This window comes from Mastomys coucha, unplaced genomic scaffold, assembly GCF_008632895.1.
Source record: "Mastomys coucha isolate ucsf_1 unplaced genomic scaffold, UCSF_Mcou_1 pScaffold18, whole genome shotgun sequence".
NCBI classification, from domain to species: Eukaryota; Metazoa; Chordata; class Mammalia; order Rodentia; family Muridae; genus Mastomys; species Mastomys coucha.
This window is the reverse complement of record NW_022196900.1, coordinates 64143467-64170579: the sequence shown is the minus strand read 5'-3', so window position 1 is coordinate 64170579 and position 27113 is coordinate 64143467. Positions and strand designations below refer to the sequence as shown.

The 27113-nt window shown below is 44.6% G+C and overlaps 1 protein-coding gene across 5 annotated transcripts in view; it reads right to left on the bottom strand.

The window, feature by feature from the left end:
* The window catches only part of Fyb2 (FYN binding protein 2), a 116828-nt gene extending 90101 nt beyond the window's left edge, over positions 1-26727 (bottom strand). For all 5 annotated transcript variants that reach the window (XR_004120953.1, XM_031378032.1, XM_031378033.1 and 2 more), the window contains exon 1: positions 26469-26727. Coding sequence is in view for 4 of the 5 variants with exons in the window: in XM_031378032.1 (XP_031233892.1) it covers positions 26469-26705 (237 nt within the window). In the remaining variant the exon portion in view is untranslated. The remainder of the gene's footprint in view (positions 1-26468) is intronic.
* Positions 26728-27113: the final 386 nt, after the last annotated feature.

The window sequence follows — 27113 nt, the reverse complement described above, 5'->3', positions numbered from 1 at the left end:
GTGGTGCCACACACCTTTAATCTCAGCACTTGGGAGGCAGAGGGAGACAGATCTCTGAGTTCAAGGCCAGCCTGGTCTACAGATTTGAGTTCCAGGACAGACAAGTCTACGCAGAGAAATCCTGTCACAACAACAACAAAAACAACAAAACAAAGAAATAAAAACCTTTTAAAATTTATGTTTTATGCATATGAGTGTTTTGCTTGCATATCCGGATGTTCACTGTGTGCATGCCTGGGCCTGAAGAGGTCAGGAAACACTGTTGGATCCTCTGCATCTGGAGGTGTGGTTGTAAACTGCCCTGTGGGTGCTGGGACCTGAATCCTGTTTGCTGCACATGCAGCTGGTGCTCTTAACCACTGACCCACCTCTCTAGCCCTCAGAAAACCAATCTTCACTTGCTTTTTTGTTGTTTATATTGGTAGTAAGACAACATTTTTCTTAACAAAATTGAAAAAAATTCTAAATTTTATAATAAATGACATAGCAAATATGCCCATGCCCCCTTGGGTTTTCAAAGTAGCTCTGATTTGATGCAATTTTCAAAATAAAAAAGTACGAAACTAAACTCAATAAGAAAATGTAACTAGGTGGTGTAAATTTGCAAATGGGACAAGTCTGGTGTCAAACCATACATCTCTCTCTCTGAAGTTTACACATGTGGGGTGGAGGCCACATGTCTTTGCTGGGCACAGTGTATTTACTCTAGATGTCTCTCCATGATGCCTAAATCATATCACATCACAGCTCCACAGGAGAAAGAACTCTATAGGTTCTCAATGAGTTAGCAGTGACTTCATGTGTGAACGCTGACATAAAAAAAAATATATGGGTGGGCTAGGTTTCCCAAACTCCACAAGTTTCTGAGTTTCTATACAATACTGAGTATTACTGTTCACTACAGGGCAACATCAATGACAAAGGTTTATCATGAACCTGAAATCGTCCCTCTTGGCAAGCAAATGCAAGAGCCCTTAAACAGGCAAGCTAAAAATCCAAGGCACAGGGAAGGCTGCAGAAGCCAAGAAATTGTGCTCTAGTAAAAGGGTTAGTCAGAGCCGGATGCTAGCTAACACGGAAAGAAGGAAACATCTTCAAAGTAGCATGTAGATAGTCACCGGCCATGAATACAGGCTCCACCACTCCGCGAGCTGGATAGTGGGAAGACCGCCTGCATTCCTGGCACCAGGGATTAACACCTAAGGTCACTAGGAAAGGCTAAAAACAGCACAGAGCCATCTGATGCTCCCTCATCTGCCCTGGGAACAGGTTCAGCTTGAAAGTTAAAACCCCTGCCATGGGTATAAGGGCCGACAAGTGTGTCCTGTGTCCTCAGATAGCCGCATCCTAAGAAGTGCTCCCCATAGGCTTTAGGGAAGGAATCTAGAACTTCTGGAGTATGCAGACAAGAAGGCAACTCCCTGTGTCCAGGATGGCCACGTGCCTCCAGGCACTCATCTGGGTCAGTTCTGCTTGCTTATCACCTTCGAACTTATCTCAACTGCCCACTGGCTCTCCCAGACTTTCCATTTTTCTACAGTGCAGGAGCTCTATTCATCTCTGTTATCTTCAGCTGATAGCTGGGCCAGCTAAGCAGAGCAACCCTAAACATTCAGTGGCTGTTCGTTCAGTGAAGGCAGTTATGGAAACAGCCACCTAACCACAAGGCTGAATGTTTTGTCAATAAATATGCAGTGGCATCACGGATCAGTTTGGGGCCCTGGGATGGCTCATTGGGTACAAGTCTGATTGCCTGAGTTCAACCTGCCGAACTAAGAAAGACAGGTGTGGTGCTTGAATCCACAATCACAGCACTCCCCAGCAAGGCAGGAGACAATCCTCCAAAGTAGCTAGCATGGAGTTTGCCAACTGACAGAATTAGAAGGCGGGGAGAACAGACTCCTGTGAGTTGTCTTCTGCCCCCTCCCCCGCCTCCGCGCACACATACACACACATAGACACACATACACACACACACACAGGACTAAGTATGAAGTGTTTTCACTGGAGGGGAGGCTCTGAAGCTGTTCTGGGCAGATGGGACAGCATAAACAAAAGCAGGGGACATGCAGGTCCTTTATGTTTTCAAGGGAGGCAGATCAGAGCAACCAGAACACTGCAGAGGTGATGGAAGAAGAAAGCCATGCTCACCCAGGGTCCTCCGAGCCTTGGAGGAAGACAGGATCTTGGCGGCTTTTGCAGGGCAATAAGAAAGAGAAAGTGTTTTGATGCAAACTCTTTCAGAGCACAGAGATGACAATGAATGCTTAGTCTCTATCTACAGACTTTTCTTTGAGAAAGCCTTTCTGTTCATCCACTAGAAGTCAGAAAAACACTGGTAGTGGAATTCGAAGGTCCTAATTAGTATTTTCATAGCAATATAAATAATCATCTTTTCAGTGCCCCTCATCGAACCCTGTCCATCCAGGTCTTACGAGTCACAGAACCTGCTTCGTTTTTCTCTCTGTGTCTTGGGAAGTTGCTGGGAATCCTGCCTTAGTTAGGGTTTCTACTGTAGCAGCATGCTAGATGCTCAGGCCTGCTACTGTTTCCCTAGGAAAACAATGAGTGCTCACCTAAGGTACCACATGATACGCATTGACCAGACACTGTCTTGGGATGATTCAGGTAGGTTTCTGATAACAAGACAGTTATGACAAATTAGTCATCTTAAAAGCATGCTGCACTTGAGAGTTGTGGGCGAGGCATGATGGGTGAGTTCCTATCCATTTCCCAGGAAATTCTTCAAGGCTAGAGAAGGAGAATGAGGCAATCAGGCTGTACCAGGTACAAAAAATGGCAGCTATAGCTATAGATAATCCATTCCTAGCAGATAGTCCAGTGGGCCATCGGCTTCAGCAATATTTTTGCAATTATTTTCTCACTGGCAATTAGTTTCACTCAAACAACTTTTCAATGACTCAATGGCTCTAAAATACATTTCCATGGCAAATTTTCACTCTCCTCAAAAGCTGTCATTTCTCTCTGAACCATTAATCAGACAATATGCTGTGTTAGCTAGGGTTTCTATTGCCAGGATGAAACACCATGACCAAAAGCAACTTGCAGAGGGTTTCTCTCACTTCTAGATTACAGTGCATTATCAAAGGAAATCAGACAGGGATTCAAACATGGCAGTGGCAGAAAGCTGCAGGCAGAAGCTGATGCAGAGGCCATGGAGGAGTGCTGCTTACTGGCTTGCTCCTCGTGGCTTGATCAGTCTGCTTTCTTATACCACTCTGGGCCACCAGCCCAGGGGATGTATACCACCCACAGTGTACTGGGCCCTCCAACAACAATCGGTAATTTTAAAAAGGCCCTACAAGCCTGCCTACAGCTTGCTCTGATGGAGGCGTGTTTTCAACTAAGGCACCTTGTGTCAAGTTGACATGAAGTCAGCCAGCACAGATGCTGACTTCCTCAGCTCCTGGATCTCAAGCCACTGTTACGTGTCCTTTTTTCCTCCCACCCTCCCCTCCTACTGAGTCTCTAATCCAAGAGTTTACATAATGTAGACAAGTATTCTAACACCGAGTCCCTGCAATTCATCTCTTTTTTTCTGTGATCACATACACCTGCTGTGCTTCATGGATAAGGACCATGATTTCCTTCATCCTCTTAGCCTGTGCTTCACCTCTTAGATGAAATGTATGGGCTGCCTTTGCTAGACACCCACTGCTCACATCCTCCTTATTTCTTTCACACGCAGCTCAGAATTCCCATGAGCCTGTTATTACTACCCCTCAAAGTCTTTTTCACTCCTGAGACCTCTTCTGGCAATGGCTCTTGGTCTTGGATATGTCTCGTCATGGTCCTAGGGGCCTCTAAACATGCCCCCACTGAACAGAATATCTGTATGTCCATAGTGCTTTGTGTATGGCCATCTCAGCCTCTCATCCAACAACACATCTGGATGCAGAGCTCTCTGGCTGCCATTCTCTTCCAGTCTTATTCACCATCACTTCCTGTGTCCCACTATAATGACTCAAGTGAATATACATTGCTTTTCCTGGATTCCGTGAGCTCCTTGGTGGCAGGTAGAGATGTACTCTCATTTTCGCAGAGCCTGTGGGTTCTCCACGAGTGGCTCCAAGTGCTCAATAAATATTTACCAAAGCAACCCAGAACAAAATAAATGAGCAGATTTCAGATAGTGGCCCAGAGGGGATTCTCATTTCAAAAGGGGCTTTCTCAGAGAACTACCAATTAATTTGCTGCCAACAGTGCTTCCAAATTGCTCTTCTAATCATGGTACTTCCTTATTAAAATCCTTCAGGAGTCCCCCATGGCCTGATGCTAAGTTACACATTCCAGAGCTGCACACACAAGGCCCTGACTGCCTTCACCTCCATCTTTCCCTAGGACTTCCTACTCCATTAGACTCACCCCCTGCCAGCTCTCTGCCCCCTTGCTCCACGCCCCCACCCCGCCCCCGGCCCCAAGACAACCAAGTTGTCTATGTGCATTTGTCCACAGTGGGCCTCTGCCTGGAATACTTCTCCATACTTATTCCTGGGCTCAAATTCATCATCATTTGACACAGAGCTGAGGTGTCAGTTCCCAGAAGTGTCTTCTAGCTCCGGGGTAGGGCAAAGCATGCTTGACCCCTGCTGTCACAGCAGCCTCTGCTCACCCGTTTGTTTCCAGTTTCCGAGTTCTATCACAGTCATCTATCTGTACAAGTGTCTGCTCTGACCTCACTCTAGTTCACACTCTGTAGAGGCTGGGAGCACCTTTTTTTTTTTTTTCCAGCTCCTGTTTCTGTCACTGTGCTTAAGCATTCTGAGACTGTACAGATGACACATGTCCTTTTAATTATGCATTTATGCATGTGGGGACTGAGAACAATTAGGCTCCATTCTGGACAGGTAAAGGGTGCTCTGGATTCCTAGTCCGTTACATTTGTTTATGTTACCGTCTCTCCGGGTGTGTGTAGCAATAAGTCTCTGCTGCGAGTTTCTGTAGTTCCACCAACAGGCTGCTAAGATAAGGACAGAGCTGAGGATCAAAGCTTTCTGAAGATTTTTCAGGTCACAAATGAGCACGGGAGCCAAGGTCTGAAGCCAGCAACAACCTGAAGCCTGTGGGGTTTCGGCAAGAACGCTGCTATGCTCGTGCGGCACATCTTTTCCCTAATGGTAAAGTCTGCTATTTTTCCTGAGCACCCAAGGCCTCATGGAATTGATACCCTCTCCCCTGCCCCAGCCCTTTCATTGTCTTGTGGAAAAGGCCACCTACTGTGACACTGACAGTACCCCAAGGTCACTGCTAGGACAGAGCTGCAGGAGGACAGGCAGGACAGGACAAACCTAACTGGGTTTGAGTACTAAGTGACTTCTCAGAGACAAGGAAGCTGTTGCCCTAAGGTAGTGGAAATCACAGTTATTTACCGGTTGTGCAGCAAGGAGAGAAAGCTGTAAAGGGCCTGAGGCCTAGAGAGCCCAGCAGGCAGAGATTCCTGGCCTGGGAGGATTAGTATGGAAGGCTGGAGTGTGAGGTGAGAAAAATGGGCATGGCTGTGACCCCCAGGTCTGCACACCATTAAAGGAACATGCAGCACATTTTCAGTGTCACGGTTCAAAAGGCCTTCAGAGACATAGTGAGAGCTGATAACAAGAAAGTGATATTTTGTGTATGTAGGCCCATGGGTTGACACTGTTGTATCCCTCAATCACTGTCTATTCAAGGTCTCTCACTGGCTTACCCCAGGCATCCCTTATCTCTGCCTTCTGGTTACCAAGGATCAGGTGCCAAGCCTGCCTGCTTCTCTGTGAATACTGGGGAATTTAAATTCCAGATTTTATAGCGGTGCAGCAAGCGTTTTATATGCTGAGCCATCTCCCCAGACCAAGAACCTGATATTTTCGAGCCACCAGAGCCCCTCCTCAAGGCACAGGCTGTAGAGGACCAAGTAGGATGGCTTGCCAAGCAAACCATAGCGTGCTGCAGACACAGGAAGTCAGCCTGGCAGTGGGTAGTTCAGCATTGCTTCCAGACATCAAAATGTTGCTGAGCAGTGGCCCTGTGTTGGTGTTGAGGATCTCGGAGGAAAATTTGGACTATGTGCCTCTGAGGCCAGTTTCAAACTGAAGCCCCCAGCAAGGCAGCCTAGGTTTTAATTATATCAGCAGACACGGGATGGGGCCTTAAATCAGAATTTACAATCTGTGCAAATGTGCCACAGCCTGCCAACTGCCCAGCTACTGGCCATTCTTCATTATCTGGTATGGGAGCTTAGAGGGCAAGAATGGAGTTTCTGGGCCAACGGGATGCTTTAGGTAAAACCCCTTGCTAGATCCTCAGACTCCACAGTGGAAGCAAACAACCAAATCCCTCTTGAGAGCTGCCTTTCAACGTGTGTGTATCTTCATACACAGATACACAATGTAGGAGGAGGAGGAAGGGAGTAGGGAGAGAAGAGGAGGAAAAAGAGGGGGAGGAGGGGCTGAAGGGTGAGGAAGGAGGGGATGAAGGGTGAGGAAGGAGGGTAAAGGGGGAGGAGGAGGAGGAGGAGAAGGAGGAGGAGGAGGAGGAGAAGGAGGAGGAGGAGGAGGAGGAGGAGGAAGAGGAAGAGGAGGGAAAGGAGGCTTCTGTAGAAACTGATTACTGGGAAGCTGGAAAGCTGGGAAAGAGGCCACAGAGCCTATTATTTGATGGGGCTCCCTGCATACCCTGATGTCCTCTCAGACAGAACAGCCAGTCACTCTCTACCAGGGTTATGACAGTTTTACATAAAGTGCAATTTAGCAAACACCTAAAGGAGAAGGGTTAAAGAGCTTTTCTGAGTCACTTTATTGCTTTGCTCTACATTGTACTATGTAAATGCTTCAGCCAATGGAGCCACTTAAATTTCTTAGATTGTTTTGTATATTGGAATCCCAGCCAAATGAAGAAGCTTTGAGAGAAATTAGACCCCATTCTAGCTTAGGGGTGTTAGTGTATTTTAAAGAAGGAACAAACAAGCTCCCCCCAGGTTTTCTGTCTACTCCACACCTCCTTTCTGCAATAATTTCAGAAAACTTGCTTTTAAGATATGAAGTGCCAGTCAGCCGTGCCCTGAATGTATCTCCTCCATTATCTGCTCCTCTTCATCCTCCTTGTCCCCTCCTCCTCCCCCTTCTCTTCCCCTCCTACTCTCCCTCCTCCCCCACTATAAAGCTGCCAACATTGGTGTATATAAGCTGCTGCTTTTTAGACACAACCTTTGAACTCCATAGCAATATGACATGGTATGTGTCACTACTGTCATTCTACAGTGTTAGGATCTGGCTTAGAGAGAGAACAATTTAGTCAAGGGTTAAAAATCCATGCTGTGGACCTGGGAAGTAGAAGGGCTTCTACTGGGAAGTAGAAACTCTTCTAGAGTTTGAATGTGTGCTTTCAAACTTCATGTGTCTGAAACTTAAGTACTGAATGTTTATATTAATGGGATTAGGGGTAGGGTTGATTAAGCCCTTGGATTGGATTGGGTTGGATGAAGTCGTGAGGGCATGGTCTCCTGGACTTTTGAAATGAGGATCTGAGACCCAAGCACTCAGGCTCTTATTTGCTATATTATAAAGCACTAAAAGGGCTCTTCACCAATGCGGAGATGGGGCCAGCCACGCTCTCACGCTCCCTGCCTCTAGAATCTAAGACATGATTTTCTCTTCTTAGAAATGTACTCAGCTTCATGTCATTTGTTATAGCCACACACACAATGATCCCAAATTCCAGATCTTTTCACTGTCTCCATATCACTATTGAGAGAAATGATATTCACTACCACTTTTTCAATATTATTTTGTTTACTCTGACTCTAAGTTGTCATGGGGGAGTAATCAACCCTATTTTACAAAAGAGGAAGCTATCAATGGAGGGGTCATGGCCCTTGCTTAAGATGGAAGAGCTGATGCATGGAAGACATCCTGAACACCACTCACAGTTCTTTTGCTACACACTAACACAGCCTCGGGTTTGACTTTGAACAGACAAGGAATACAAATGAAGGGTGTTTGAAAGTCCTTCCTCTGGGGCAAGGTCAGTCAATGAGAACTTGTGCTCAACAGTCTGTGCTGTTGTGTTCATGTACATTCTGCTACATCAAGTAGTCAAGCCACCTAATCAGCCTCAGGACTCCCTTCAGTTGAAGGAGCATCCAAGCCCTCAGAGTCCCATAGGAGAAACTCACAGTATCAGTAATGTTTGAATAATAATGACCCCCATAGGCTCCTAGATTCAAATGTTTGGTCAGGACAGATTGGCACTATTAGGAAGCATGACCTTGTTGGAGGAAGTGTGTCCCTAGGGGTGGACTTTGAGGTCTCAAAAGTTCAAGCCAAGTCATTGTCCCTTTCTCTTCCTGCTCCCTATTGATACAGGTGTAGAAGTCTCTGTTCCTTTCCAGTACCATGTCTGCCAGGGCACCATCATACTTCCCACCACGATGATAATGGACTAAACCTGTGGCCTGTAAGCCACCCCCAGTTAAATGTTTTCCTTTGCAAGAGTTGCTGTGGTCATGGTGTCTCTTCACAGCAATGGAAACTCTAGCTAATCCAAACAGTCCCCAATGAACACTCCTAGCACCAGCTCACCAGGTCCTTCACCTTTGGAGGTGGTCAACTATGTGGGACCAATACCATCTTCCATTCAGCTGTTTCCCAGGAAAGATGCATCCTTGGCCCTTTGGAGGACATCATGCACTGATGGCTTTAAAAAGAAACCCTATGCCATGCCAGAGCACTCCACTGTGGCCTTCCCCTCACTAAATGTGTGTGTTTTTATAGTTACTATACATCTTGCTTACCTGGTAAACCTCTCAAGGTGAGAGGTAGCGAATGCTCTGTGCTCTTGGGAGTCCCTCCCCTCCTTCAGCCATGCTCTTACTATGCAGTTACTGTGGTCCAATTTTCACCTTCCTTTCTAGGCTGAGAATTACTTTCAATAATAGCAGCAGGGCTAAGAGCACAGGTTTGAGGGTTGAAACACCTTAGGTTGGCATCCTGATGTGTGTTACCTTAACAAAGCTGTTTCAGTTCCGTTTTCTATCTTCTGACACATTAACTGGGGAACTAAGCACTGCCATCATGGACAATAATGTTGGCCTGGTACCTGGCACAAAGGAGGCCCTCAAGCAATGGTGTTGGGATAGACAGTTGCAAAGAGAGTGGTGATGGTGGTGATAATGCTGATCCACTCATGACTATGATGTGAATGCTGGCAGGGTGATCATCTGTGGCAAAAAACACAGATGAACAACACAAGTTAATCAGCCTGGTGTTTTCAGGTGGGATGATCATTTAACAGTTTTGATAGGAGGCATTTTACTTTCCAGTAACACAGACGATTCAGTCTTGGTCCTTCTTTTTCTGCACTCATCATACTCAATCCTCTTCCTCCTCTTCAATTTTAAATGTTCTAGTGGTAATATATATTTATTTATTTTATTAGCATTGAACAATATAAAGTAAACTTTGTCTCTAAGACAACTGTTAGCCTAGGAGCTAGAGCTCACATGACCACGGAAGTAACAAAATGGAGACCAAAGACAACTTATTAAGATATAACAATTACCACAGAACAAAACATAAAAATCCAAAGTGTTTCCTTTTAGTTTCCTAGCTTGAAGCACTCATGTTATTCTGGACTCTTAATACTTTGCTAATTGATTGATGTACAGTATTAATTTACCATGATATATGGATAAGAATCTATTTTGAAATCAAATTCCAATATAAGAATTCTCAACAACAATGCAATAATATATACAACCTAGTTCCAAAGGTCATAACACTTAGCCTACTGTATGATGTGGTTAAAAATAAATATATTCACAATTAAAAATGAATTGTGATCCATAGGAAAAAGGAGAGTGGTGTTTATTGATGATTCATTGGAAATATGTAGCAATTGTGTGGCAAGAATTTTCAGAGTATCATTTCTTGAAGATATGTTTTATAAAAAAGATTTTATTTTTATGTGTGTGTGTGTATGTGCAGGTGTATATACACACATGTCTGCTTAAAGATATCTGTGGAGACCAGAGGAGGGTTTTAGATCTCTTGGGATTATAGTTATAGATGGTTGTGAGCTACCATGTCAGTGCTGGGAACTAAACTTCAGTCTTCTGCAAGAGCAACAGATGGTCTTAACTGTTGAACCACCTCTCCATCCCATCTGATCTATAGTCTAGGTCAGAATTCTTTGATTATTTCTTTTAGTTTTTGAGATTATATCATTTCCTCTGTTTCTTTCCTCTTTCCCAAACCTCCCATATATCCTTCCTTACTCTCTTTCAAAGTCATGACCTTTTTTCATTACTTGTTGTTATATGTCCACATATATGCATACATACATATTCCTAAATACATCAATACAACCTGTTCAATCTCCATAATATTTCTTGTATGTTTGTCCTCAGGTTGACTATTTAGTATTGGGAAATGTGTGCCCTTATGTGCAATCCATGTGCTCTTCCCTGGGGAAGGCCAGTTCTCTGTTTGGGGGCATTCCTTAGTTGCCTATAGTTCTTTATTTAGGGTTGAAGGCTCATGGGCTCCTCCAACCCAGTCCAAATTAGCATATCTATTGTTGTCTTTGTTCATCTCATGTTTAGGCAATCATGTTGCTGATCCACATAGCTTAACAAACCCTGTGACTTTATTCTCTTTTCCTGTTTTCCTCTCTACTTCCAACTTATTCCAGGTCTGCTAATGGAGTTTACTCAGAACAGTGGTACCAGACCCCCACTCCCAAACTTTATTCTGCCCATTACTACTCTGCTTTGGGGGTCTCTCTTTAAGTTTTGTCAGCAAAAGGTGGGGAACAGTAAAGAGATCCCTGATGAGGAAAGAACCTGGTGAAGCCACCAGCTAGAGGTGGCCTTGAATTTTCTCATGGGTGCTGGGACAGATCTGGGACTTGGCTTAGAAAAACAGATTGAGGTCAACGGTCAGAATAAGGAGAGGGTGGAATGACACAGGCAATCTGCATAGCATGCATGGCTTTAAGAGTGATGGCTGGATTTTCTGTGCATTAAGAGACAAGATGAATGAATAAGACATTTAAAGTCACAGGATACTACACAAATAAAAATCACAGCCAATCATTTAGCTTTGAGAGAATAGAAGGCCTGAAGTGATAGCTTTCTGGTCTTGTGTAAGCATTGGCTCCTCAGGGGATCTGACTCCTTGGAGAGGTACCACTGGGGTAGTACCTTAGACTCTCAGTCTGTTCATCTTAGCAGTGCTTCTCAGTCTTCTTATTGCTGGACCTTTTAAAACAGTTCCCTTTAAAATACTGATCCCAAATGATAAAATTATTTTTGTTGATACTTCAGAACTGTTATGTTGCTAAAGTTATGAATCATAATGTAAATACCTGTGTTTTCCCCTGGTCTTTGGTAAGTCCCATGAAAGCATTGTTCAATCCCCAGGTTGAGAGCTGGTAATCTATAACAAGAGCTCTCTTCTGGTTTTGAAAGTTTGTGATAGGGATTAGAAACCCAAGGGTCTACCATGACACTAGAGTAAAAGTTAATAAGTTCATGTTAATTAGTTCTCATCAACTATGTCACAGCTTAAGGAAGCTAGCCAAAATATTTGTTGACCAATTAAAGATATATCTGTCTCTTTATTTTGGTAATACCTAAAATGGAAATAATTGTATTTATTCTTTTCCCTTACTAAGGTTCTTATAAATATCAAATCAAGTGAAGTAGGAAGATGTTTTGAATAGAATAGAATAGAATGCAACCCAGGTTAGAGGCATTCTCTTTAAATGTGTGCAATGCATGAGAGGATGGTCTGGGTAGAAAGAGCTGAGTGCCTAGACCTAGATTAGCTGAGACAGGAATAGCTAGCTGAGGACACTGGCGTCCAGAGCAGCACTCTACCTGTGAAAGCTCAAAACTAACTGTGAGCTGATGAGGGGATGAATAACGCCACTCAAGTCTAGTGAACAAGAGAGAGCTGAACACAGGACCCAAAACAATTCTGGGAAACTTTCAAATCTCAAAACCAGTCTCTTACCATGTGCTTATGGGCTCATGAACATTCCAGAGGAGAACAAAGTGAAGGAGAAAGACTTAGCAAATCCAGAATCTGCTATGGTCATCATCTGCCCCTGGCATTCTTCACCCAAGAGCCTATTCAGCCCTCAACAGAGGTGTTTAAGTCCCCATGGTTCTATGGAGTAGAGTCTCACTCCCTGCTATACACACAGCCTGTTCCTCAAGGCACTTTCTTTCCTGCTGCAGGTTCATGAGGTACACTGTCCTCTATGGCTACAATGTATTTCCCATGCCTGTCCTCCATTGCTGGAACTAAGGCATGCTGTCTGTCAAGCATATTGGCCACCACTTTTATCAGAGTAGCCATGGCTACTCCCAGGAGACCTCAAGATCTAGCCTGTTGGTTGTTGATGTTCTTTCACGGAAGAAGGGGTGGGGAAAGAGAGAAAGTGGATCCTCACTTGAGTTTCAGTTTCTTCCTCCCACACCCTCCTACCTATTGTATGTAATTCTGCCTTAATCACATAAGGTCTTGTAATTTCAGAAGGTGCTAGACTATACAGTGTGTAGAAGGTTAACCAAAGGGTGGACTCCATCAGTGCAGCTATTGGGACATCATCATTCATTCTGGACCAGATTCTGACAGAATGTCTGCTTTGGGTCACCTACATAAATGAGAGCCTCTCACTCATGCTCTGTAAGTGAACCCAATGAAGGCATTAGTTCCCCAAATTAGATTTGGTAGAATTATACTTTGTTTATTAATGCTCTAGAAGGTGAGTACAGGCAGATGTGTGTTTACTCCTAGTTAGAGAAAGCCCTCCTGCAATAGCTTGTCATTCTTTAGAGCCTGAGTCAGAAATGATCTCTCCTTCTCTGACTCACCAAGTGAGTCCAGTCACTTGAGTGTGGTATTATTGTCCCCACTGCAATGACATGATATTGCTGTTATATGTCTTCCTTATTAAACTCCAAAATGTTTGAAAAAGGCCTAAATGGTTTCATTTTATGGGCTCTTGGCACCCTGCTTACTAAATGAAAGATCTCTGGGATCACATAGAGTAAGTTTCAAGCCCTGGACTCATGACTAAGTTACTTTGTGGTCTCAGAATAACTATTTAAACTCATGAGACTTCAGTCTTTCTACTTGAGATGGGTACAATGGTCGCTGTCAGAATGTCGGTGATATAGTTACATTCTTCACAGAAAGGAGACAGTGCCAGGCTTCCAAACATACTTGTTATCATTGTAGTTGTCATTCTTACTGATCAAATAAAATTGTGGACAAGATAATAATAAGAAATAACTTCTGATTTTTTTTTTCAGAAAGAAATCACGAGAAATAAGTTGTGTAGGAAATAAATAGCTATTTGCCCATAAAAGCCCAAACAAAACAATAAAACAAACAATCAAAAAGGAATTGGATGAATACTCCAAAAACAACTTGTCAGGATAGGCTAGGAAAGAAGTAGGCTAAATAACACTCTCCATAGTACTTAAATAATACCTCCATAGCACCTAAAGATGCCCATGTCCTAACTCTGAGAACCTGTGAATCGGTTTTATTATGGTGTCTTACATGGTCAAGGAACTTTGGAAATGAGGTCTTGGCTCACCCAGGTGGGCTCAGCATACTTTTAGGGCCCTTATAGAACAGAGGTAAGAAATTCATTGTTTTAAAAGATGTAAGGCTGAAAGCCAACATCAGAGAGAAAAGAAGATGCCACCCTGCTGGCCTTGATGCCGGAGGAGCCACCAAAGAATGGCAGCAAGTGTTTTCTAAGATGAAAAAGGCAGGGAGACAAAGTCTTCTCATATTGACAGGAGTCACATAGCCCTGTGACCCCACCTGATACACCATTCATAGGAAAAGAATACTCATGCGATTTTGAAAATGGGGCAATCAGTGGTTAGTATAGGATAGGTTTTGTTATATTCAAGCAGACCCCAAATCTCACTGGCTTAACCCAAGGCTTTGCTCCTCCACTCCAGCTCTCTTTCTTCTACATGCCCAACATGTGTAAAAGGACTGTTCATTACACTCACTCAGAGATCCGCCACGCAGCATCTTACACCTCAGCACCTGGGGCAGGTTCAGAAGGGCAAAGAGACTCATAGCTACTTGCTGGTCACTTCTGCTCACATTCTATTGGCAGGCACTTGTCACATGACTCCATACAATTTAAAAAGCCGCTGGGAATTGTTAAGAGAGCAAAGGGGCGTCTGGTAAGTACTGAGCATTGTTGGCCATAGCACTAAAAAACTGACGTAGAGTAGCAAGACTTTCCCAGGAAAGGGGCTTTTAAAATGGCCAACTAGAGTTCAGGAAAGGTATGCCAACGAGATGAACACAGGCCAACATTGGACAAACTTGCTGAGTAAAGAGAAAAAATGAAGGAGGGAAGAGGAAAGCATGTTTAATGACCCTAAGGTCAGATGGATGTGAACATTCGCTCTGGATTTAACACGTGCTTGCCCAAAGCCACAAAGGCAGCTTATATAATAAAATTTCCTGCCTGGACATTTCACCAGTGGAAGCCTATGACCCTTAGTGTCCCTACTTACACTTAGGCCTACCAACTTGAAAACAGGCCTTTATGAGCCCCGCCAGATTCCACACCAAGAATGAGAGCTAATCTTGATTATCACCTTGATAGGATGCAGAGTCACCAAGGGAACTCTCCAGGTCTCTGAGGGATTATCTAGATTAAGTGAATTGAGGTAGGAAGACACACCCTATTCTAGTCTTATCTCTGTTGCTTTGATAAGCACTCTGACCAAAAACTACATAGGTGAGGCATCACTTTCCTTCAGTTTACAGGTTACAGGTCATCAGAAGGTCAGGGCAGGAATGCAAGCAGGAACTTGAAGCAGGAAACATGGAGAAACACTGTTTTTGGGCTCACTAGCAAGTCCATGATTAATTAGCTTCTTTATATAGCCCAAGACTGCCTGTCCTGACCATGCTCAGTGTCATCCACGTTGTGCTGGGCCATCCTACATCAATTAAAAATCCAGACAATTCTTCAATAGACATGTCCATAGGACAATCCTCTTTTCCTTAACTCATTGAGGAATCTAGACAGTTCCTCAATGGACTTCCTTCTCAGATGACTAGACTATGTCCAGTTGACAGTCAAAGCTAACCTGGATCTATAGTAAATGTGAGGGGCACCATTACATGCACTGTGGTCCTAGACCAAAACAGAGGGAGAATGAAAGCTGAATTCAAGTATTGGCTACTGTGTTTGATGCTGTTTAAGACACAATGTGACCAGCAGCCTCTTGCCCCACCTCCCCCCCCAACCCCTACCCTACCTCCATCTTGGACTGCATTCTATTCTCTGGAGATGTAAGCACAAAGACAAAAGACGCCTTCCTTTTAGCTACTTTTGTCAGGTATTTAGTCAAGGCAATGAGGTAAATAACAAATGATTCCAAGATGTAACAGAGTAGGAGCAAGCTGGAGCTAGGTCCTGCCCTCACTCTACCCCAGGTGTTTATCTAGTCTACACATCACTTCCTGCCATAATTCCCTTCTGTTTGTATCTTGTATCATAATTCACAAAACCCTTTCCTCGTTGATGTCCTCTGATCTCTACAACCATCTGTAAGGTGTGTCACATGTTATCAATTCCATTCAACAGAAGAGAAACTTAACCTCGAAAACCTTAAGCAGCCTGGCCGTGTGGCTGTGCTCTCTGGCTGAGGTTTATGCTCTTCCTGTCATACAGTTCCTTTGGATCCCTCCCCAGTCAACCCAAGTCAAGCACATCATTGCTGTGCCTCCTTCTGTGAGGCCTACAAGTTCTACCACACCAGAAAACCCAGGGGACACAGGTCTTTTATTACTAACAGCCAGTATTAAAGGAATAACATGTGTTAGGTAATACGCTAAGAGCTTTATATCTAAAGCTCAGTTTTCTTTTTCAAATATCGATGTGGCAAGCACCATCACTATGATGACATATTTTGTAGATAAAGCAAGTAAAGCATAAAGCAACGGAGCAGAGCCTCCAAGGGCAAGCAGCCAGGGGTAGATTTGTATCCAGTGAGTCCAACCCTACAGTCTGCATTTAAAAAAAAAGAAAAAGAAAAAAGTTTCCCATCTCTCCCCTTCTCCCCTCCCAACTCATGGCCTTGCACATGTTAGACAACTGTTTTGCCTCTAAGGGAGACCCTATCCCATTTTTAACTTTTCTCAGTGATGTGTCTACCACAACCAGGACATCGTATGGCTCTCTGGCCCTGTCTCACTCATTTGCTCCTTTAGGTTTCAGCTTAAACTCTTCTATTCTCAATTCCCTGTTTGATCAGGCATGGTCTTTAGTGTTTATCACTTTATTCACCACATCTGCTTTTCTGTTTCCCTGTAGACTGTGGGTACCTTCACTTAGCATGGTGTCCGATGCCGTGAACGCTAGCTACGGTGACATTAGCTGACGCTGCTAGTGGTGACCATGCTAAGTGTTCTATAGGAACCCATGAGCTCAGGGAGAGTCTGAGCGCTGTCAGTAAGTGGGTAGGGTCCTCACTGAGGTGCTTAGAGAAGCTGAACAACAGCCTGAAGATCACACAGCCAGTGGGAGGTAGTACTGATGTTCAGACTCAGGTAGTGAGGGGGTGTTCACGTTTGTGGAGCTGGGGATGGGAAACGGGGCCTCAAAAATGCTTCACAAATGCCCTACCACTGAGCTACAGCCCCACCCTGAAGAAAAGAGACTTGGAACAGTGCAGAAAGGATAGTCATGGCTGAAGGAGAAAAGCCAACACACCAAAACTATGAAACACAAGGGCATAGCTTGCCTGTGAGTCTCCAAGGGAAAATAAAAGCAGTGTTAACTATAAACGAGCAGGGAAATGGCATGGCCAAGAAAGCCTCACTGTTTCTCAAATTTCTTTCAGAAAAGATGTTTCTTCACAGTATCAGGAAAACAATAAATCTCACAGAATGTTGGCCCAACAGTTTCTACCTAAAAGGGTTATACTAAAAACTACAGCTTCAGCTGTTTGAGCACTTTCCAACTAAGTTCTCGAACTATAGGAAGGAGACCTATATTTTGGCCCTCTGTCCCATAAGCATCCACTATCATCATGATGAAAGGGACAAACCCAGTCAACAAAAACTGCCTTTCCATGCTGCCACAATGGGGTGAAAAAGAACCAGAGCCACCCAGAGATGCTACAGTGCAGACTGGGAGCATGGGCAGGATGTCCAGAGCTTCAGGTTGAAGTTCCAATGCCTCAAGATGTCTCTTAACCCTCAGAGCCTCTCTTTTCCTATGAAAGGTTGGGAGTAATGAGACCTGGACATATAGAACATATTAAAGATTTATAGGCCATGCATCTCTTTGGTCCAGTACTCCTATCCAAACAGATATGGGAAGCTTTAAGAGACAGGCTTGATTCTAGGATTTTCCAGAAACTTCTCTCTGAAAGGATAGACACAGTCAGAGTCTGTATTTCCTCTGTACAAATGATTGACACTCAGAGATTGTACACCTGACTGCAAGGAAGAATTTCTGGCCCGTGAAGAAGTTAACACAGTGATGGCTATTTAATTTTTTTGGTAAATGTGCTAATCGGTATTCTCCAGAGGAACGAAACTGATGGAATGAATACACATTTAAAGGAGCACTCAAGCAAGAGTGCCCAGTAGGTTGATTCCAGATTCAGTCAAGTGCATGAACAAGACCACTCATCATAGTAAACATACTATTCTATTCCAAATGGACAATTAAAACCGCAGTACATAAGCTAATGTCTCTGTTTGTGCTTTTCCAGATAATAAACTCAAAAAGGGTGCCCTAATCTGCTGAGCATCTAGGGACTTTGGTTTTAAAGGGCATCTGAAGCTAGCATGTCTCTACCTGTCCTTTAAAACTTTAAATGATATTGGCTTAACAAAAATTCAGTTCTCAAACTTTTTAGAAACAACCCTCACCTCCCAGCTCCTTTCTCTCCTCTTGCCTTCAGTCATGGCTGATTTTTGAGACAAGTTATGGACAACTTCACCAAAGATTGGGGGAGGGGGGACAGGTTCAGGGCTTGGAAATGGTCTGCACCACTGCGAAGTGTTGGGTCTGCTACAATTTTATGAATGGGGGAGCTTGACAATATCAACAACTGTAAGTACAGCATCTTAGTTTTCCTCTTTATTCAAATATACTATTCAAAATGTAATCCTTACTGACAAAACTGACAGGTGTTCCTATACACACAAACAGATGAGAAAAATTAAAGTCAGGGAAGATACCCGATTTGTCTGGGGACACACAGCGAGGGTGTGGCATGTGGTGGGTCACATGCAGGTCCCGGCCTAATATTTTGGCCCTCTGTCCCATAAGCATCCACTATCATCACAATGAAAGGGACAAAGCCAGTCAACAAGAACTGAAACCAGAAGGCCAGCAAGACGGCTTAGTGCACTGGTTCTCAACCCGTGGGTCGTGACTCCTCCAGGGGTCACATTTCAGATGTTTACGTTATGAGTCATAACAGTAGCAACAATTATAGTTATAGAGTAGCTGCAAAATAATTTTATAGTGGGAGTTGACCACAACAGAAGGAACTGTGTTAAAGGGCTGCAGGATAAGGAAGGCTTAGTGGGTAAAGGCACTAAGATTTCTGTCAAGGTTGATCACCTGAGTTTGGTTCCTAGAATCCACATGGTAGAAGAGAATTAACTTTTCCTAGTTAGTTGTCCTCTGACCTCCACTCTTGTGCACCACAAAACACACACACACTGTAAATACAATGTAAAAATCACAGAAGAATCACACTTTGAGCTAAACAGTCTGAGTTTGCACCAGGATCCTGCCCTTTCTGTGAAATGGAAAGATAATAGTAAAAAGAGTCGAGAGACCAGAGAAAGGAAAAATGTGAGCTCTTTCCATAGTCACAGTGCAAAGTTGCTTGATATTTCTGAAGTACCTGTCTGTATTGAGTGAATCCTAGCAAACGGGGTGTTATTTTGATTAACCTTTGAAAATCTTTTCCAGGGATTTGTTGACTGGGTAGAACTTTGATGCCAACCTCATGTCTGTCCAGTCCCGGTGTAGCACTTTCTTAAGTCCCTTCTCTGAAGAGCTAAGCATAGCTGCTGCTTTGGAGTTCTTGCTTCTAAGCAGTGACATGAAATATCACTCAGAGTTTAAAAAAAAAATCTCCTTGAATAGTTACACCAACTTTCTTGTTAACTTGTGTATATGGGTTCTTGCAGAACTTTGCTGGGGCATCCATTATTAAATGCCCATAAGTTGTGGCTTAAACAAGAGAAATTTGTTGTCTGATGGTTCTGGAAGGTAAATGTTCAAGTTCAAGATGCAGGTAGGGTCAGGTCCCTCTTGGGGATTGTAGGTCTGTCACTCAGCTTGGAGCCTGATGGTGGTCTTGATGTTCACAAGGTGTTCTCATGGTTATGGTCACACCATCTAGCCTCTGCATACTCCCCTGTTTAAATCCTCTTTTCTGAGGATATCACTCATGCTGGATTAAAACTGACTCTTATGGCCTCATTTCTGTAAAGACCCTCTAAACAACATGTGTGTTCTCCAAGTACTGTGGGCCCAGCCTTCAACGTAAGACTTTGGGCAAACACTGACACAATCCAACTGTAGCAGTCGCTTGTTCCTCCTGTAAGTTACTGTTATGTCACACGTAGCATTATCTGCCCTTAGAACCCTGTGGGCTGGTCCAAGTTCTTTATTCATATGAACATATTTAAGCCTCTGTGGAATGCTAAGTGGCAGGTATTATTTTCTCTCCTTCACAAATGGAGCATCTGAGGCCCTGAGAAATTAAATATCTTGCTCAAAACCAAGAAACTGGCATTTGTCAGAGGTAGGGACAAACCAGTCAGGCTGCCTCAGGGGCTGTGCCTTTAAGAGGCAAGCTTTCCTGTCTTTTACAAGACAGCGCTTTACCCCATGGGACCTCATAGTACACACTTGGATCTATTCAAAGGACCTGGGATCTTGCAAGGAGAGGAGAGACCAATTGTGTCCAAGGAGCTTGGAAAGAATTCTTGGGAAAGCAGGGCCTGATTTGAGTTAGCAATATGTCATGCCCCTGGGTGAAGATGCTTACAGAAATGCCAGGCTGGAATAGGAAGAGCCAGGGGACAGTGGCTAAAGTGGGAGCATACTGTGTGGGCGCCGAGACTGCAGCCTTGTCAGCTGGGCTGACAGGCATGGGCTCCCCATCACAGACATCAAGAGCGGCTGAGATGTCACAGCAGAATGACTGCTGGGAGCATTTCTCTCAGGAGACATGTAGGTGAACGATTTGGAGGAGGGGGATTTGACTCTTCCCTTTGAAGCAATGATGATAAGGGTGGGGATTGATATGAGGCAATGATGCAGGTCATTTCCTGTCTCACCAGCAAGGACCAAACAATACAGTCCAAGAGGATGTTTCCCACAGCCTTCCAGCCAACACAGATGTGAGCTGCCCACCCTTTTATTCAGTGATTTACTTGGTGGCTTCTTTTCTCTCATAACACATTTGTGAAGTTGCTAAACTAAAAACAAAACAAAACAAAACAAAACAAAAACAAAAACAAAAAACCAGGGTCTTACTCTGCAACCCGGACTAGCCTGGAACCCACAGCAGTCTCCTGCCTCAGTCTTCTGTGTCCTGGGATTCCAGGTGTACATCACCATACCTTTCAACCACAGCTGTTTCTAGTCTCCTCAGATGAGCTCACCAACCAGAGCTGTCATTGCAGGTGGATCCTTGCGGATTAACCCTTGTGACTGGAGATACATGCAGACAGAAAACAGCTGGCACCTCCACTATTGAATAATAGATGCTCCCTTACGGCCTTTCCCTTAAACATCAGATTATTCAGGTAAAAAAAACCAAACATTTCTCTTTTAAAAGGTTTATTTATTTATTATATGTAAGTACATTGTAACTGTCTTCAGATACTCCAGAAGAGGGTGTTAGATTTGTTATGGGTGGTTGTGAGCCACCATGTGGGTGCTGGGATTTGAACTCAGGACCTTCAGAAGAGCAGTCAGTGCTCTTAACCACTGACCCATCTCTCCAGCCCCAAACATTTCTCTTTGAAGCATTGCTAAGCTGTGTTTCATAGGCATTTGTGTCTAGATTCTATTCAAATTAGCCAAATTAGCCAAATAACTTACCACCTCAGGGCCACCACAAAACACACAGATCAACCCCGAATTTTAGAAGAAAAGCTCTCCCAAACCAGTGGCTCCTTCAGTTCTCAAAGTAAAACACAGGCATCACCCAGGGCTTTTTAACCCCTGTCCCTTCTAAATCTTAGGATTCCATTGTGGCAACTTACTTTTATTAGAAAAAAAATATTCCATTCCAGTAACACTTAGCTTCAAGAGTGTCCCCTGACTCACCCTACCACACTGTGTACCTCTGAGCCTGTCTGCTGCCTTCCGCCCCACCCCCACTCGCCATCTCCTCTTCCTGATACATTGCTACCTACTCCTTTGACATTCTGCACAGACAGCAACCCCTCAAACGAGTCCTCATGCTTGGCTAGGTGCCCGCCACACTGCTGCCATTGAGGCTGGGACGATCTTCAGTATTCTACTTTCCACCATTTGTTTTCCTTAACACTCTTCTGAAAGGCTGAGACACCAGACATCGGGTAAGGCAGGTCCCTCTCAGAAGTCAGTGTGGGACCTGGCCCATGAAAGATGCCTACTCAATGTCTATAAGATGTTGAGAGCTGGGCCTAAGAAGCAGATCTTCCAACTCAACATGAGTCAGAACAGGGTAACCAAGGTACAGAGACTAGATGGGTAGTTAGTTTCAAGCCGCTGCCAATTTTCTGCCCCTGGGACTCAAATTTCCTTGTACAAAGGGAGTTGTTAAACTGGTTGGACTTTGAGAGATTTCCCAACTTCAGCACTTGCTCAAATCGGTTGGCTGCTGATAGGCAGAGGTGAACTGCAGTGTGGCTTGATTCTTAATGTGGTTCAAGCTCATCCATCAAACATTTAAGCCCTGTTTGGTGGCACCTTGACTAGTAAGCGCTAAGTAAAAAATGCTACAATTCTCTTTTGCCTAGACTGAACCCAAGAGAAAACACATCTGACCAAGAACACAGGCTGGGGGATATCATTTAACTCTGCATTTGAAAAAGGACTTAGCAACCTCTCAGTATGAGGGTCTGTAAAGCAGCCCCCACCGTCGTGTGTGTGTGTGTATGTGTGTGTGTGTGTGTGTGTGTGTGTGTGTGTGTGTGTGATGTATGTATATGCACATATTTGTGTGTATGTGTACATATTTGCATATGCATGTGGAGACCAGAGGTCAACCTTAGATGTGGCTCCTGAGGAGCCACCCATCTTGGTTTTTGAGACAGGCTCTCTCACTGAAACCTGGAGCTCACAGATTCTGCCAGACTACTGTCTATCAAGCTTAGGGATCCTCTGCCTTTCCACTTTGAGAATTGTAAGCATACACCACCATGCCTGCCATTTTGACATGGGTGTTTTGGACTGAGTTCTCATGCCTACGCGGCAAGTTCTTTACCAATTGAGCCAGCTCAAAGCATACTCTTACAGAATTCCTCCAAACCATATATTTATAAGAAAGAAATTTTTGCTGTTGCTTGTTTGGGACAGGATCTCACCATGTAACCTTGAATGATCTGGAACTGCTATGTAGATAAGGCTGGCCTTGAGCTCAGAGATCTACATTCTTGGCCTCCAGAGTGCTGAGATGGGTAGTTTCAAACCACTGCCAATTTTCTGCCCCTGGGACTCAAATTCCCTGTGTGTAGCTGTGTGGCAGAGTGTTCAGATAGAATCTCACTATGTAGCACAGGCTGGTCTTAAATTTACAGTCCTCCCGTCTCAGCTTTCTAAAAGAAAGCTAGAGGTGTGTGCTACCATGCCCAGGTAAAAATAACGTTTCTTTTAATAACTGAAAAAAAAATAAAAACCCAAAGGTATCCATTTGTTTTCCTACCTACTAATACAGGACTAAACAACAGAAAAATTAAGTGACCTAAAATGAACATAAACCCCACCGTCTGCATCTCCAAGTTGTGTAGGAGGAGAATATTAATATGGTCCCGTTGGGTGAGGTTTTTTATCCACAGGGCATTGATGAAAGCCACTCTGTGGGATTTGCCTGGTGTTGGTGTGGTCTGTGGCACCCTGAGAATAGCCTTGCAGGAAGGCTAGCAAGCTAGGCTCATCCAGAACTGTCAGTGTGTGCATGAGGTTATCTTCAGCATGCAAGCTGCGGGGTAAGGGCTGCTGACCTAGCTCAGGGCTGTAAGAATCCGTTCTCCAAACGAGAAGGGAACATTATGCTTCTTAGGAGTCTGTCAAGTCCCACAGTGCCGAATGTGGCAACCTGCCATGTTCAAGGCAGCCTGCAGTTTTGCCCAGACACAGTGTAGGGAGCCTGCTTTTACACCTCTAGAGGAGGATGTTGGAGAATGTGAGGTCAGTGTGTTAACACAGTGGATCTTAAACACCTACGCATTGTCAGCACTGTTCTAATGTAGATATTATTCTGATTACTCTCCTGCTTCAACCTCCCCAGTGAGGGAGTAACTCTGAAGCTGAGTATTCCTCTGTATAATTAGCCCTTCAATCATCCCTTGTCTAAAACTGACTCCTGGTCTCCTTCTAAATTGCTCAGTATTAAGTCATCTCTAAAACATGCTGGCTCCATCCTTTCTTGAGTTCAGTCTTCATGCCTTTGGGTCATCAACAATTCTCTTCCTTCTTCCTTCCCTTCTCTAATCAGTATACCACGATGACTCTACCTTTAGCATACAGATGTACCTTGACTCATCACAGGATAACGGCATAACAATCCCATGGTAAGTAGAAAATACCATATCGTAAGCTAAAAATGCAGTTGATACACCCAACCCACTAAAACTCATTGCTCAGCAACAGAGAACACACAGGATATTCATCTACCTGTATAGCGCCACACATGGCTGATCTAGGAAAAGATCAAAATTCACAGCTCAAAGTAGTGTTTACCAAATGAGAGCCACTTCTGTGCCTCGTAAAGCCAAAACATGGTTGGTTCAATCATCCAAAGTCAGAGACCCAGAATCTGACACTTGTAACCACCATCCCTGCTAAGCCTGGCCTGAGCCACTTCTCCTTAGATCTAGGCACCTTCCCTCTTCCAGGTCAGCCAGCTGTTGCTCTCATGCCCATCCAATTTCCAAACTACAGCCACCTGAGTCTTAGGAAATGAAAGCCAAATGGTGCCATATAGCTACTCGTCATCGTTGGGCAAAGCTAGTTTCTACTAAGGGTTCTACACTTTTATGATGCGAGCTTTTACCCCTTGCTTGCTCTGCTTCTTTAGTTTACACTCAGCTGTTTGTTCTTCATCAAAGAAGCTAAGATGAACTAGTACCTCTCAGCAACCACTCTCTGACTTAAAGTTTCTGTTCCGGTTCCTCTTCACATCGATCTGTGATGTTGTGCCCCTGAAAATGGCAGTCTCCTCTGTGGCCTCGTGACCTCCTCTGCTTTGAGCGTCTGCATTGCATTAGCTGCCTTTAACCCTTAGGTTTTTGTTTCCTCCTCCTTTCTCACTAGCATATAAGCTTCATGAATGTGTTTTATACAGCTACATAGCCCAGTCTGGCCTCGAACTTTTGATCCTGCCTCAGCCTTGCAGGTGCTGGAATTACATACGTGTACCAGTGTGCCTGGCTAACGCAGAGATTTTGGACTATTTGGTTCCTAACTGTATCCATGTATCCAAAAAGGGAATTGATGATATGAAAGGAGATGATATACATATATATATGTATATATATATACACATATATATATACATATATATATATATTAAAGGAATGTTTGGTTGGCTTTCTCAAACAATAAAGCATCCTTTCCAGAAACTCCCCACATTTCTTTTTGGGCCTTTCCCCCTCATCTTTCTGAGCAGAGGAAGATATTCATTGGTTTTCGTTGTTCTACAAAATGTTACTAGGAAGCAAATATGTCCTTTGGTGCTTCTTGTACATCCTGTCTGTTCTGCTGAAGTAATTAATCCTTGCTCGTGCTGTCTGGCTTGGAGCTGGCACCCAGGAGCTGTGATTCACCAACATAGAGCCTAGGCCCTAGCCCCGCTCTGACTGGTGGTGCTATACCGTGTAGCAGTAACATAGTGTCTTGCAGCTTCCTCACCTAAAACACCCAGGGACAATGGCCTCCAGGTCTTTGTCCCATCAGGTTGATAAGCAGAAATAGTTCTGGGCAGTTCAGATTCTGGCTAGTCAGAGAGGACAGAATGTAAATCGTTTTCTTTCTTTCTCTCTCTCTTTCTTTCTTTTTTTTTTTCTGAATCCACATGGATCATTTCAGCCTGGCAAGTTGCAAACATGGAAGAAGGTCCTAAAAGTTGACCAATAGAGTTCGGCATGGTGACACATGCCTGTAATTCAAGCATTTGAAAGGTTGAGGTTAGCCTGGGCTGTAAAGTAAGACCCTTTTTCTAAATAAAAACAATTTGCCCCCACCACTAAAAGAAGTTTCTAAACATGGTAGCACCACAGATGGGCTGGAACTGGTGTCCTTGGCTCCCCGTTTCCAAAATTCAACTAACTACACGGTATGAACCACCAGAGATAGATGCAAACGTCCCTTTAAAACTCCGTGTCCTTCTCCAGCCACAGCTGAATGGATCTACCGTCCTAACTGTAAACCAAACATCTGGGTGGAAAATAACACAGTTTCAGGAGTAAATAACTTGCTCCCAAATATTTAATAGAGACATGGCACAACATGCTTATATGTAGCTGCGAAGTGCAAGCCACTAACAGAACAGCAGGGCAAGGACTAGAGAGGATGGGTTAGCCAGGCAAAATCCCTGAATATGCCAACAGCATTCAGCCATTCGAAGCCATTCGTAGCCATTCAAAACCGTGTGCTGCTTTTGTCAAAACCAAAACCCTCCAGGGTCGCCCTGTGTGGCTCAGACTGGCTTCAGCCTTTCAATGTACTCCAGCCTCTGCCTCTGGAGCCACCACAAGCCTGGGCTCTATTTTGGTCATGCACCTTCAGTCTTACAGAAGTGAGAATCCTAGGGCTCAAGGGCACTGGCACTTTTGCCCCAGCCCACAGAGTTAATAGGGAACAGTGATGTAAAAAACCGCCACCGGGCGTACCACTTAATCACAAGGCCACCTTTTCCCAGAGTCATGCTCTGTCCTTGAACCTGGACACCCATCTGCCACCGCAGAGGCTGACAGAGAAGGAAAGTCAACAATAAAGTGACAGGCACTTGAACTGTGGCCTGAGTAAGGGAGAGCGCCTCGGGTTCTGTAGAGACAGAGGACACAGGCTGCCTGAGCAAGGCCAGCATGCCAGTTTCATAGCGGGACACCTGACATGCTTGGTCTGGCCCAGGGCACACAGGCAGCTCTTTCCCTAGGGCTTCCTCCTTTGGAAGGAACTAAAGGTGACAGCCCACCCGCTGTCGCAAGCGAGAGCCTTACCTCTTCCATTGTAGTCCTCCGAGGAGGCAGCGACTGGGAGACAATGCCAGCTTCCCAGAGCTGGATCCTGGGGCCAACAGTGTTCTCGCCTCTGCCCGCCAGCTTGCAGTCACTTCCCCTGTCCCGGACGAGCTGGAGCCGGAGCTCTTCACCTGCTCCACCTGGGCTGTGGCTCCTCCTTCCCTCGGGGCTGGGAGTGGGCGGGCCTCCATCCTCCCAGCTGGACCTGCTGCACATGGGTAGGGGGCAGTGTATGGGCAGGAGGCCACTGGTCTCGAGGTTTCTTTGCCATCACTCCCATCACATCCCATCTGGGGGAGTTTCTGGGAGCCGAGTACATCTTGTCCCTAAAGTTAGACTGAAAAGCTCAGGGCACTGAGATCTCTTTGAGCTATGCCCTCGCCCAACTCCGCTTCTGCTGATGACTACTTAATTTCACAAAAGCTGCTCAGGGCGGGGAGAAAAGAAAGCTCTTAAGTGCGGCTAAGCCAGCCCGCAGGTGCTTTTAATGGGAGGCGGAGTGTGTGTGAGAGAGAGGAAGCTGAAATAGACTAGACCCGTTTTTAAAGACAGGCACGGTCATGGTGTTTGAAGGCATGAATCCCTTTAACTCTTACAAGTAGCCCTGGCAAGTTCATCTGTCCT